The sequence below is a fragment of the Sceloporus undulatus genome, chromosome 7 (assembly GCF_019175285.1).
Source record: "Sceloporus undulatus isolate JIND9_A2432 ecotype Alabama chromosome 7, SceUnd_v1.1, whole genome shotgun sequence".
NCBI lineage: Eukaryota > Metazoa > Chordata > Lepidosauria > Squamata > Phrynosomatidae > Sceloporus > Sceloporus undulatus.
In genome coordinates, this window is record NC_056528.1 from 18159688 (window position 1) to 18174018 (window position 14331).

Below are 14331 nucleotides of genomic sequence, written 5' to 3' on the forward strand. Positions count from 1 at the left end.
AAGAGCAATGTGATTGAGGAAACATTGCAGGGCAGGACAGAATGAGAAAGTAAACAAGAAGCAGTGACTTTCTTCCAGTAATATTTGCAGCGGTTGCCCAGATCCTTCTTCCAGAGACATTGGGTTAACTGAAGATACTGGACTCTGGTTTGATCCAACAAGTCAGCTGATTCCATGCACAGTTCAGAATCCAAAGTCCTGAGCATTACCTTGGCTTGCAGCTGGTCCATTTTGTCAGCCACTTTGCCAACAGCTAGGCGGATTTCGGTGTTCTGCTGCCGTGCCTCTGTCATCAGGAATGAACCAATATCTCCAGCTGCTGGGATCAGGAAAACAGAGTGTGAAAGGTGAGAAAGAAGGTGTCATCAGATGCAGAGTCATCAGAGTGGAGATATACACACACAGAATGTAAGAAATTAACTCCAGACTCCCACAAGAAACCCAGAACCCTGTGCAAATCTCAAGTATCTCTACTTGAAAGGGCAGTCCCTTTCCAAATTGTGAGAGGAAATTATGTAACATCACTTCCTATCATCATTTTGAGTGTGACTGGAGAGGAAAATAGAGACATTTGAGCTTGCTGTGAGGAGCATGTGGCCCATCGTGGGATCTATGGGGGAAATGGCCCCTGGTCCCCAAACAGTTGTCTTCCCTAGTTGGAATGTACCTTGGAAGGGTGCTGGGTACATCGCCCCAACAGGCTGGAGCTGAGATGCTGCAGCAGAGGTTTGTGGATAGGTGTACGTCATCCCTGCATAGGGCTGAGAAAAAAGAATGAGTGTAGAGGAGAAAGAAGCATGAGGTGACAGCACTGCATTTAAGAGACTAAGTGAGGATAACTTAATATAGCTTCATGTTATTTCTCCACACTGCAAGCAAAGTGCTGAACCCATCATTCAGCCGAACAGTGTTATTAATGTCACAAGCTGCTCCCATCCAATTTAGAATTTGAGGCTATTAATTATAAATCCTCATTGATTTACCAGGGTTTTTGCTTTGTGGGAAAGGGTTTATATTTGTATGGCCCCTGCAGAGTCTTGGGAGATAGAAAATCACCACAAAGGTGCTAGTGCTATAAAGATCAAGTGTACAATTACAAAGTTGATGCTTAGCAGCAAATGAAATTCTTCTCTAAATACCCATCCCCTAACCTCTGTAGGTCTCTTGTCCTCCGTGAAAAGAGTACCCACCAGCCAGAATCTCCATACCTGAAAGCTCTGAACAGTCCCAGGAATTGCTGGATGAGACTGCAGGGCAGCAGGCATCATTGCTGCTGAGGGCACCTGGAGTCCAGAGACAGCCGGCTGAGGCACTGAGAAGAACCCAGAGCTGATAACATTACTAACTTCGAAACAGACTGCATTTTTTACATCAGAGGAAACAGACTCTGCCATCTTTCCCTCATGTTGCCTTCCCCACCCAACCTGAGTATGTGCAACATCATCCTACTTTAGCTTGTCCTGATGTTTAAGTCCCAGCTCAAGTTTCTAGCCTTTATGGGTGCACATACATACTCACAGACGCACACACCACCAATACTCAAATATATGACTGCTAAAAAAGGGAGGGAGTGGCTCAGCATTTTAAGACATCCTTCCACTTTCACTATGGCAAACAAAACCAGAAGTAAGTTATCCTCAAACTCAAAGTCTACTAAACAGATTGAAAAAAACATGCTCCTTACCTTGTGCAGTCATCTGAGGCAGGGCTGTTTGAGGGGATGGCTTTAGTGGGGAGGAGGCTGGAGGTGGTACTGTTCCACGCAAGGTGTTTGGGTCCTGGGTGGGAGAAAAATATGATGATAGTTTTGTAAATCACACTTCACAAAACAGAACAATAAAAGGAGCAAAGGTGTAAAATCTAACTTTGAAAAAATTGGAAGGAAGGAGTAATATAGGTATAAAACCAGTAGAATCCAATTGTAAAACAAGATAAGAATACATATCATCCAAATAACCAGGATTGTGAAACTAAATTAAAACTAAAATTCAAAAGTTGTGGAAAATTAAAAAGTTATTTTTAACTGAGATGTAGAATAATGAGAGAAGAACAGTCCAGAAATGTTGGGCCAGGAGAAGTTATTTAACAAAGCAGCTGACACAAGGTTCCAGCTAAACTATTCTTGTTTTGTTTGGTGGTCACACTAGTGAAGAGCCAAGTGGAACTGTGAAGAGCCAAGCTATGAAGTGAACATACCTCTACCTCTGAGTCACTTGAGTCAAGTGCAGCTGGAGCAGTGCCTGGCAGAAAAGGCAACATGGGCTGTCCCATCTTTGCCATACGTGAAATCAGTTTCGCTTTTGCTACATCAGGATTCTGGGAGGGATTTGGGATAGGAAAGAAAGAGAATATTGGTGATCATGATTTGCCCACCTCTGACACCACTTACAGTAACCCAATTTGCCAGCAAGAAAAATATCCAAACTGGCAACCAGGTTGCTAATCTTTCCTCATATTTTCAACATCTATGGATAGTTTTACAAAAATGGCTGGATCTATAGGAAAACATAATGTATGTTTCTTAATCTGGGCTCAGCTGTAACTCCCCTATAACAAGGGTAAGGAATCTTTGGACCCTTTGAATCTCTGGAGGTTTTGGACTTCAGACCCAGTCAGCAGAGCCAACAGTAGGGGCTGTGAGAGCTGTCATCTAAAACATTTGGAAAGCCAAAGGTTCCCTTTCTCAGCCCTAAAGACTGGATGTGCAGAGAGCTATGGCTCACTGAGGGGCTGAGTGGATGGGCCCAGCCCATGCTATCCTGGTCCTGGTGTCCACTCAAGTTGGCCCAGCAATGCGTGGGTGTTTACACACTTGTCCCCACAATGACCCAGGACCTGCTACCAGTGCAGGTGGCTTACCTTGCCACGCTGTGGCCAGGCACCCTATTTCTGTATCAGACACGGGGCTTTTGAGTATGAGTAACAGTGTAGCAAGGTAAGAAGTGTGACAAGCTGTCTAAACAGCTGGGGTTTCCAGAAAACTCTGTGGCAAACCAGGGGCCAAATTACCTCAGGGTAACAGCTGTTTATCCCAGGATTGGGCCGGATCCACTGGATCCACATCCAGTCTGGCAGGATTAGGTCTGATCCTGCCCCTTGGTTTTGACCTACATCATCTGAACTGGACAACTTGAGGCCAGGGAGAATATGGGCATTCAGGATGTGCAGACAACCCCTGAGATTTCTAAGTAACACCATTGTGCAGTTCTCTCAGTCACAGTCTTTGAAACACACAAAAACATTTGCAGATCTGGCAACTTACTGCTAATTGTTCACTGATAGAGTTGGATTTGGCTCTCAGAGGTGGTTCCCTGTAGTGTAGAAAGAAAACAATTAACATATGTAACATATGTCTGGTTTTATACTTGCCGTTTGCCGCCTTGAGCCCCTATGTTGAGAGAAACGCAGGATATAAGAAAATAATAATAATAATCTCTATATGAAGAGTCTGGAATGTGAAAATGCTTGCAGCTTTCAAACATAAAGGTACCCCTCTCTCTAGTAATTTCTTTCACCTTTTATCCCAAGGCTGAAAGTAAGTCAGTGAAAAGGTAGGTCACACTGCCTCTCTCTAAACCTATCTACAGGTGAAAGATTTTGGTTCCTCTTACTGCAATCTCTGATTTCTCGTGTCTTAATCATATCTACACTCAGGCACTACCCATAAGTTTGTCCACTTGGCAATACCACCGATCCATAGTTCAGGCTAAATGAAATTCACACTTAACAACCATTATTCATATTTTTAAGTTGGCTAGAAAATTCATATTGATATTTTCTAGCTGGCTAGAAAACCTGATTAAAGCAAACTGAAGGTAAGCTGCTAAAGGGAAGAAAGGAGAAGAACTGGAGTTTGAAGGAAAGAAAGGATACATTTAATGACAGAAAGGGCGAGGAGATGCGATCTCACAGCCCAATCTCAATAGTATTTGACAATAGTAAAGAGAAAGATAATTTAGATTATTAGCAATGTAGTATTTCAAAAGAATTTTTTTGTGATGAACTAGGATGCAGGCAAGAAAAACATATACAAATATCTTAAGAGTACAATGTGGCTGTTTAGATCTCCCAAACCCAGAAAATTCCAAGCCTTCCAAAAGCAGTTGAAAATCTGCCAAACAGTGTCTAGAAGTGACATAATTTCATTTTGGTGCCCCCCAAAACAAGATGAGGCTCATGTGAGGATGTTGGGGGTGAAAATTGGCCTCTGTCCCCTATTCAACTGTCCACCCTGGCATAAAGATTTTGTTGTATTAAATGGTATATCACTATTACAAATACATAAGGATAGGTTTGTAAAGCCATTAGAGTTAAAAGAACCAGAGGACAAGAGAATTAACTACTGAGAAAGTTAGGAGGGGCAGGTGTGTCCATCTATTGCATAATGGAAAGACTGCCAAATTTTAAACATGGAGGGGGTAGTGCATTCTCAGCAAAATAGGATTCAAAAATTCCAGGCTGGGGAGTCTTTTAAATCTTTAAACATACTCAGATGTCTCACCCTGGCTTTGGAGGAAGTGTGGAAGGAGGCCCTGCTGCTGCTGCATCAGTCACCAGGTTTTCTGGACTTGGTCCCGAGGACGGTGCAAGGGAATCCCTGGGTCCCAGACTCTGTCCATTAGAGCTTGAATCTTTTGTGAGTCTCACCTAAAACAGCAAAAGGGTCAAAATGAAGTTTTGGTGAAGGCAAGCACTGATGCTGGATTTTAACATTGGGTAGGTCTTAATTACTGTTAACAGGCCCACAGGGGAGCCATGGCTTTCTAAAGTATCCAGTGCAACTCTGAAACATGAGGCAGTCATAATCGTTCTTGCCACAGGGCCTATGATATCCCAGGATGTGCTCAGTATAGTACCGAAGCTTCAGTTCCATCTGCTGGCTGAAAGGATTACTGATGAATTACTTGTCAATTACAAATTACATGTCTTTGTGGCCAGTTCAAGCCCTCTACTCTTTAGGTCTAGAAAGTAGACTGAGTTGTAGCTAACGCTACAACTTCTTTTGTTCAACTAGTCTCAAAGGTGCTACAAGATCCCTTTGCACACTGATATTCCAGACTAACATGGCTATGGCTCTGAATTCTTCCCTGATTGGGGTGAGAGAAAATGGTCATGTAAACAAACAATGAATCTAACTCCTAGCCATAAGTTCAAGCAGTTCACTAAGCTTGAGCACAGTCAAAACTCTTGCTGTTTTGAAGAAGGCAGGACTGGACTGGGGGTAAAGCTCCTATCACAGAAGGAGACAACACATAATATGATTTGGATAGCCCTGCCTCCAACAACACCTGGGAGGAGACATTCTTTCCATGTTGAGAGACTACCTCCACTACTAAAGGAGAATTATGAAAAGAAAGAGATAGGATACCTGGCTATGTACAATAAACCTTGCAATATACTTCTGGTTAGAGACAGGTTTAGAAGGAGATACTCACACGCTTGACATCCACCTCAAAAGCCAGGGATGAGTCCGGAGGGATGCGGTTTGCCACTCCCTGAGAGCCATAAGCCAATGCTGAAGGGACAACAAGGAAACGCCTTCCTCCTTTCTTTAGACCAATCATCCCTTCTTCCCAGCCCTTTGAGCCCAACAAAGAGAGAACCATACAGATAGCTGAGACAAATGCTTTAAAACTCAATCTAGAATACAAGAATCCTGATAGCTATTGTGCAGCCCAAAGGAACTAGCCTGAGGAAATCCCTCTTGGGTTTCACTTGTCAAGGGCTTCACAATGCCAGTGAACAAAGCCAACTCGTATTCTTGGTCTCTTTATGCCACCCTCTTTTTTGTCTCTTCCCACTCTCATTTCTTTCACCTAATGATATGGAAAGGTATTAAAAACAAAAAACAAACAAAACAAGGGTTAGACTACTTACCTTAATGACTTTGCCTGAGCCCAATTTCAAGCGTAGAAACTTGTCCTTGTTCACATTTGAATCAAACACCTGCCAAAAAAAGAAATCAACTATAAATAGAGTTAAGAGAATATTACTGAAAGTTAGAAGGGGTAAACATAGCAATGGTTTGCCTCTGGATGAGCTAGGCTTTGTACTTGCCACCTCCATGATAAAAGACTACCAGGTGATCTTGGGAAAGTCACACTCCCATAGCCTCAGAGGAAGGAAATGGCAATCCCCTTCTGAAGAAATATTCCTGAGTATAGCATGGAGGAACAGTGCTATAAAGCACTGGGCCTTCATGTGAAAAACTTAGGTTCAAACTGAGTTATGGAACTAAATTAATCAAGAATTTCAGCTCAATGCCCTGTCACCTAAACAGCGACAAAGGCTTTTCATCACACTAGATATTAATTTGCTCATCAGTGCAAGAATGTCATTTTGATGCAGGATGGAGCTACACCATTTAAAGTGGGGTCAAATGCATTACTTCTACAGTGTAGATGCACCCTGAGGCAATACTCTATGTTTCTGATGAAGTCAGCTACAGCTCATGCAGGCTACATAAAAAGTGCTTCTTTCAGGTGCCATAAACTTTCATTGTTTTCAAAGTCATCTGCAACCTTTAGGAAATCGCCCTCCTCTTTCAAGCAAAAGAGTTTCTCACAAGTTTTCCTGTAAGGTTTTTGGAGAAAAAAAGCAGTTTGATAAATGTAAACAATTCATCACAACAGAAATAGCATGATCAACCTTCTCTCAGATTTTTACCTGTCCAAGTCCACCATTTTGGAATAGCCAACCCGTAAAGGCCACCTCCAACGAGTCCCCTACTTCCACACCTTGTCCATCTCCAAGGATAAGATCCTGGTAGACCACCGAGTCAGGGGAATGACTACTATTGTATTTGGCAATGCAGAGCTGCAAGACGAAGAACCAGGTCCTTATTATATCTGGCCTGCATGAAGTTCAATAACACAATGCAGTAAAGAATTCATGAACAGCCATCAAGAATACCAAGAAAATAAAGAGGCTGGATGAATACTTCTAACTGGAAGGATTGTGCTCAACCATGAGAAGGATCTTGCTTATTAGTATAGTGTCATCAGCACAGCTGAAAAGGACTGCCTCATGGAGCATGCAAATTAAAGGGTGGCAGGGGAAAGGCAAATTAAGAAAGGATATGTAATGAGTCCTAAATGCCTACTGATTGCTCTGAGTAATTTAGTATCTGAAGTGGAATTCAATATACTGAAAACTCTAGAATTTAAACGGACATTCTTGTTCTGGAGAGCTTCAGACATTTGTCAAACATGAACTGTAAATCCACTCATACCCAAAGAACTAGGGGTGGTAAACAAATGACTGGGGAATTTTTTATCAGAAATTGATCAGAGAGAGTTAAATGACTCTCCCTAACTCCTGTGAAAGCTTCTGGGTCAGGCTTTCCCTTTCTGCCACTATGGATTCAGTCCCATGAACAGAAAAAGGAGTGGAATACTGCTATATAGAGAACCAGTCCTCAAAGTGTTGGACTGGGACCAGGGACAGCCAGGCTCTAATTTTCCCATTAAGCCATGAACCTCATGAAGTAACTTTGGACCAGTCACTCCCTTTCAACCTGAACAACGTCATACGATTGTTGTGAAAATAAAGCATGTTAACTGAAGTACAGCTGTACTCAAAATTCTAGTTGGAAGCACCCATAGAAGCAGGATGGCTAGTTGCAGCAGGTCTGGGGGACAAGTTTCTGTGCTGGGCCCCTCTGTGGGTGCCATGGATTACAAACAAACACCAAAAACTTCTGGGAGAAGCAATTCTTTTTTTCTGGTTAAAAAAAGGACAGTCTAGAAAAGCTGAGGATCACAAAAAAGATCCTAGGGAGAAGCACATAGTGCTGCACTCATCTCATCAGGACCACATCTATGCACCCAATATGACGCTCATTCTTTGGCACCTGTTTGCCGAAGTCTACAGCTGCCTTTTCAGACTCAAACATGATAGACCAGTTCTGCCTCTGATCATCATAGAATGTACTATAGTTGTTGGGCTGGATCTGTAGAAGGAAGAAAAAAGGAGAACTCAAGGCAATTGACTTCTATAAGTGTATGAATGGTATAAAAATAGCAGGAGGACTACAGAACATTAAGAGAAAGAAACACAAACTGTTGACACTTTTTGAATAAGTAAGAGTTCTTGCTCATGCACCAAAAAGACTGAGACTTAGTCTTAGACAGCCCCCACTGAAATCTATGTGACTTAAATTAGTTTTTTTTAATGAACCTTGCTTTATTGAATCCGTATCCAATGGATAGGTCAGCCTTTTGCCTACTTTGCTTTGGTTAACAGGTTTGGTTTGATGGACTCCATGCAACTGTCTAACAATTACTGCTGTTAATAATTCATATAAAGAGACACATTTTTTTATTTGTGAAAAAAGAATAAGCATATTCAAACATATTTATAAATGAAGAGAATGCTACATACCAGAAATCTATTCCATCATCTGCTCTCCCATCAACAGAATTATGAAGCCCTCCAGATGTTGTTGGGCTGCTTGCTCATATTACCCCTAAAGAATGACTATACTTAACTTGGGCTGATTGGAGCTGCAGTTCAAAACATATGGAGGGTCATAAGTTATCCCATCCTTGCCCTCATCCTTTTTTTAAAAAAACCATAAACTAAAGAGACTGCATGGCATTTGATTTATAGCCTGCCATTATTCCCATACTGAAACGTAGGGCAGAATGCACAGGATTCCCAGTTACTCTCCCACCCAAGAACCAATTGTTATCTGTTTAGCTTTCAGCATGGTAGCAGCATCACACCCCTTCAGATCATGTTGTGGTTCTGGCAGGTCTCAATGTCAAGGCTTACCGTGAATACAAATGCTGAATGGATCTTGGCAGCTGCAATTTGCTGCTGTTGATTTATATACAGGAGGAGTCTGTACTGGAATTTGCAAGAGGGAGAGATGAACAGAAATTATAGCACTTGTTTAGAAGTATTGTTATTATATATATTGTTATAAATTACCACTGACTTGGGCTGATGGTTGTTGGAGCCATTTTTGCTGTCAAGACTTCCTAAACTTTTCATCTTCCTCAAATGAGTTACAACCAGCAGATTTCTTTACTTTTAAAAGTTTGCCAAAATCCCATCAACAGGTAGTAAAAAAAGCATATCCATTTTTTCGAGAGCAAGACACGGTCTAGAAACAAGGCTAACAAGAAAGCTTTGCTGCAAGGAAGGACAACTGCAGGGGAGACAGAATTTCACCCCTGCAATTAGTAACATCCCTGCATTTCCAACAACTTTAGCTGTTTATGGCTTGCTTTCAGCTGTGTAAGTAAGTTGAGTGGGGTCAGTGGGTTGCTTTGAACCACAATATTGGTCCAAGCAATGCTTGAAAGCAGTTCATGGATAATTTCTGCCCCATTCAAAAGGAGGTTGGGGACGTTTGGGGCCCACAAACTGCCCTTTTTCCAGCCCTACTTTACTCCATCATGTTATACCTCTATTTACCTCTCTAGTTGCATGGCTCCCCACCACTGCAGCTCCATATTTGCCTTGTTTCACATATTGTCCATTTGTACTGAAATGAAGAGGAAAAGCCTTTTAGACCCCCATAATCATACACCGACAGTTATGGCTCTCCCTGTTCCTACATTGGGGCATCTTCATAGTGGCAAGAAATCTGTGGACTTTCTGTTATTGTAGTACTATAATTCCTATTGTCCATTACCATTCACTATACTGGTTTGGGCTGATAGGTGTTGCAGCACAGCAATCTCTGGAAGGCCATTTCTGCTTTTGAGACTTCCTAAAACGTCCATCTTGCTCATATGAGCTGCAACCAGAAGGTCTTTCCATTGTTGAATGTTCATTAGCACTCCCATAAACACCATCCCAACACATTTTGGAGTCTCTCTAAAGTAAAAGAGAGATCTAGTCTTTACAACATGGTGAAGTGGTGTGAGTCTTGGACTAGGACTCTAGGAAACCAGGTTTCGAGTCCTCACTTGGCCGGTGAACCCACTGGGTGACCTTGGGCAAGTTCCTTTCTCTCGGCCCCAGAGGAAGGCAATGACAAACCGCCTCTGAGGAAATATTGCTATGAAAATCTCAGGATTGCCATATATCAGAACTGACTCGAAGGCACACAATAACCAAGTCTTCACAGCAGTAGTTAACAGTGCAAATGGAGGCTGACATAGGTGAAATGAAAGCGCCCCCATTTCTCTTCTACTTTATACTTTCATACTATTCTCAGTTTCTCAGCTACATTGTTCTCCTTACACAGATCTGGAAGGCAGTTTCTGCAGGTTTAAGAGACCCTCATGATTTTGCAGACATACAAAAAATCCTTAAGATGCTCAGAACTGGGGAATGGAAGAGTAGACTAGCTAGAACCCTGAACAGAAGAGTTTCACGCTTCTATAATTTCCACTTATAGAAGTCTAGATATGAAAATGGACTCTAGTGCAGCCTTCTTTCAGACATGCAAGTTTTGACATGCAATGAAATCAAAGTACTGTACTTACAATCGATAGGCATGAACAGCTGTAGCTATGAAGACAGATGGTGGTACTGAGGCAGATGTTGGAGCAGGCGGCTTCTGAGATGGTGGACCTGCAGCTGAAGCACCACAAGGGAAATTTCATCACACATTTGGTTTCAAGAAAAGGATCAGGCAAGCTTTGTACAGTCTTGCCTTGGGACCCAAAAAATTACTCTGAGACCACCAGAGGAACAGCTGTATTAGAATTCTCTAGTTAGAAACAAGCATTCATGTAACACATTTAAGTGTGATTTGAGCATCGGAGTACGACTCTGGAGACCAGGGCTCAAATCCTCTCTCAGCCATGGAAACCCACTGGGTGATCTTGGACAAGTCACATTCTCTCAGCCTTGGGGGAAGGTGATGTCAAACCTCCTCTGAACAAATCCTGCTAGGAAACCCCACGACTTAGGGTTACCATAAGTTGGAAACTATGTGGAAGCACACAAGACCCACCAGTGATGCAGCTATATGGTCTCTGTGCCCAAATGCAGAAGGAAAAGCAAGACTCTCAAGAGGAGAAGAATCTCCGAAAGGCCAGACAGTAGCATTTGCATGCTTTCAAACTGTTAGGTTGGCAGAAGCACACAACATCAAATGCCATTATGAGTTTAAGGCCACAGGAATCAAGCAGACTGAACCAACTGACTTTCTTGAACAGAAAACAGAAACAAAAAATAGAAAATATGTCAGTGGAGAGGGAAATAATCTACTTCTCTACAGTTTTGCTCGAATTCCTAACAAAAGTAGAAATTAAGGCCTAATTCCAACATAAGGCTAATATAAGTGTTCATTTGTGAACCAGAACATGATGGGTAGGTTAAGTGGTTACTTACCAGCTGCTGGCTGTCCTCTCTTAGGTTGTTTGGGTGCTGTGTATTGGAAAAACTCATTTCCGCCACCAGTAACAGTCTGATCTAGCCCAAAGAGCGAAGCCAGTCTGGCCCTACATGGAGAGAACATTTTATGCACTCACTTTAGGAGGAAGAAAAAATAAACAATGCGTTTACACATAACAGAGATGGCAACATTTAGCTGCAGCTCAGTGGCTTTGTTCCAAAAGACCACGGAGTCATGGACTGAAACACTGCAAATCACTTCCCCATGCTTAGTTCCAGCATGACTCAGTTCCAAAGTGAATCACAACCTGAAGCAGAAATGGGATGAAATAAACTGAAGGCTGGAAAAGGGAGAAACTGAAATGCAGGTCTGAACTCCAAATACTGAACTCCATACAATGCTAAAAAGCCATTAAAAATGTCTTCAGACTGCTTTACAATGCAGGCCAGCATTAACCAAAGGCAAAAAACACCACCCCCATAGTTGCCATTGGAGAAACAAACCCATGGGCTGCCTGCCAAAAATATTCCATTCGCCATGACTCTGACATTGCTGTTTGGGTGTCCTATCCATTCAGCCTCTGCTGCTGTTTCTTGAGTGTAATCGCACCTCTCCAACCACCGCCTTCCCATCTTCAAGCATGAGGTTAGACAGCTAGGATTTCCAAAAGAAGACCTGCATTTGCACAATCCTGACCCTCTGGAACTGCTGTATGACCTTGCAAACGGGGTGCGGTGTGGGAAGCTCTCCTGTATAATCCCAGAGTAATTCTGCTGGGGATTTCTGCTGAGGAGAAGCTAATAACAGTGGCACGTATGTATGACAATGAAATGTGACTGAGAAGTGCAAAGATAGCAAGAAGAGAAGCTTTTCTCTTTCTCCTTCTGGAATGGCAGGTCAGGGAAAGAGGGACCTTTTGCCATGGCACAGTTTGGCTTTGGTTGCAGACTCACGGGTTGCTCCATCACAGGCTCCTCACGTGTCTAATCAGCTTCATGGGAGGATGCAGGGAAAAGAAAGAAAGAGGAAGTAAATCCAAATGAGAGTTGGCAGTGGCACCCAAGTAATCTCAGGGCAGGAAATACTGGGGGGGGGGAAAACCTCTTTTGACATCGCTTTGGAGAGATATCTCTCTTAAGTCCTGTTCCTGAGGCAGCTCTTATCAAAGGATTCCAGGAATCAGGGCTAGAAAAATACAATGTTCGGAAAATAAGCTTTGGACTTTTTCCCCCCAGCATGAATTATGATCCAAAAATCTCTTTTTGCATTTGATTTAGACCATGAGGAATCACTGCAGACAGACCTAAAGTATCCTTGGACAAACCAAGACTGAAGCCCCAGTGTCTCTATATATGTTCAAAATGACTCTTCCAGAGTTCTTGGGAAATCTCCAAACAGGGATTTACCTCCTTCCAGAGTAGAGTAGTTGTTTGAGCATTCAACTAGGACACGGGAAACCAGGGTTCAAATGCCTGCTCGGCAATGGAGACCTAATGGGTGACTTTGGCTAAATCACACTCTCTCAGCCTCAGGGGAAATGAAGGGCAACCCCTCTCTGAACACATTCTGCCAAGAAAACCTCACTATAAGTTCACTTTAGGATTGCCATACATTAGTAATAACTAGAAGGCACACAACAAAGTTGGGGGCTGCCATCCATCATATTTTGAAAAGCTAATTCTGTGGTTTGTGTTTGTGAAACAAACTTCTTTTTGTCTGTCTGAATCTTGAGCCATTCACCTTCCCAAACAATTCAATCACTTTTAGAGGTTTGGGACCCAGATGCTTTCAATCTCATCCTTGGAATATAAGGGTTAGAAACCCAAAGAAAAAATGGTCTTTTAGAGCATGGTTGGTTGTAAGCCATGAAGTCTGATTATAGTGCTGCGACTACAGAAATGCAGCTGTGGAATTCACCTAATCCTTGCATCAACCCTTCCTCATAGTCTTGTCCTTCTGGACTCCTTTTAATCCTTTTGATTTCCCAAGAATCCTCTGTGACTGTGAACTACTTTTTTTCCATACAGGGTTACCAATGTAACCCTTTTTCTTTTTAAAAGCTTACTAGTTACCTTGCTAATTAGTGAATGCCCCTAACCAAGCCCTTCTGTTGCACAACCTGACCTTTCAGGTTGCTTATCTCACTGTGTCTTTCCAACACTCAAAGGTCAGTTAACATCCCCACCATCCACCTTTGGGAGTTTCAAGAAAACACAGCTGTTTAACACCCAAAATGACTCCATTATGCCTGCTTATATCATCCATGTATTCCTGTAGTAATAGTTTCTTGACAAGAACTAGATAACCCCATGGATTTTCAAACCAACTCATTTCAGAAGAATAGTAAACTGAAATAGCAAACAGGCATCTAAGAGTAGAAAAAGCCCTTCTTCAGAGACAGCATACAGGATCTGACAGTAGAGGCCTCTTATCTCTTCCCTTAAGCATCAAAGGCCCCATACAGACCGGCCAAAATAAACCTGCTTCGGGTCACTTTGGATGTATGCTATTTAAATGATGCATGCGTCCTCAGAGGCCAGAAGCCATGCTCCAATCCTTAAGACTGGAGCATGGCTTTGGCATGGCTTCTGGACTCTCAGGACACATGCATCATTTAAACAGCATACCTCCAAAGTGACCTGAAGCAACTTTATTCTGGCTTGTCTGTATGGGGCCAAAGACACAGAAGAGCGGACTATTCCCAAATAGTGGATCAGCACTGACTCACATTATACAGGGAGAACTCCCTCATTCGCCTCATCATGCCACTTAGGAAGAATGCAGAAAGGACAAGAAAACTTCGGTCCTCTAGATGTTTTGGACTACGACTTCCACAGTCCTTTACTACTGATCATAAAACCCCTGCAAAGTAAAAGGTTACCAATCCCTGAACTATAGTGTTGCTCGAACCAGCTTCTGTCTCTTTCCAATTTCAAAACTTGTGGTCAGACAAAAGTTCACCTGTCCCTCCACTTTTACAGCTTTGCCGTTTGTGGATTTGATTATTCATGTATTTTATTAATACGTTCTCT

General features: G+C 42.5%; 1 protein-coding gene across 5 annotated transcripts in view; it reads right to left on the reverse strand.

The window, feature by feature from the left end:
* Positions 1-14331, reverse strand: part of FKBP15 (FKBP prolyl isomerase family member 15) — a 30467-nt gene that overhangs the window by 14228 nt on the left and 1908 nt on the right. For 2 of the 5 annotated variants that reach the window (XM_042480234.1, XM_042480232.1), the window contains exons 2-16: positions 11296-11405; positions 10443-10536; positions 9424-9493; positions 8776-8850; positions 7853-7951; positions 6667-6816; positions 5878-5946; positions 5436-5579; positions 4502-4647; positions 3263-3311; positions 2197-2316; positions 1685-1778; positions 1209-1312; positions 668-761; positions 210-319 (exon numbers count right to left, since the gene is read on the reverse strand). In XM_042480234.1, coding sequence (XP_042336168.1) covers positions 210-319; positions 668-761; positions 1209-1312; positions 1685-1778; positions 2197-2316; positions 3263-3311; positions 4502-4647; positions 5436-5579; positions 5878-5946; positions 6667-6816; positions 7853-7951; positions 8776-8850; positions 9424-9493; positions 10443-10536; positions 11296-11405 — 1528 coding nt within the window. Of the gene's footprint in view, positions 1-209; positions 320-667; positions 762-1208; positions 1313-1684; positions 1779-2196; positions 2317-3262; positions 3312-4501; positions 4648-5435; positions 5580-5877; positions 5947-6666; positions 6817-7852; positions 7952-8382; positions 8468-8775; positions 8851-8941; positions 9155-9423; positions 9494-10442; positions 10537-11295; positions 11406-14331 lie in introns of those variants that run through there. The other 3 variants (XM_042480233.1, XM_042480235.1, XM_042480236.1) reach the window with 3 other exon arrangements.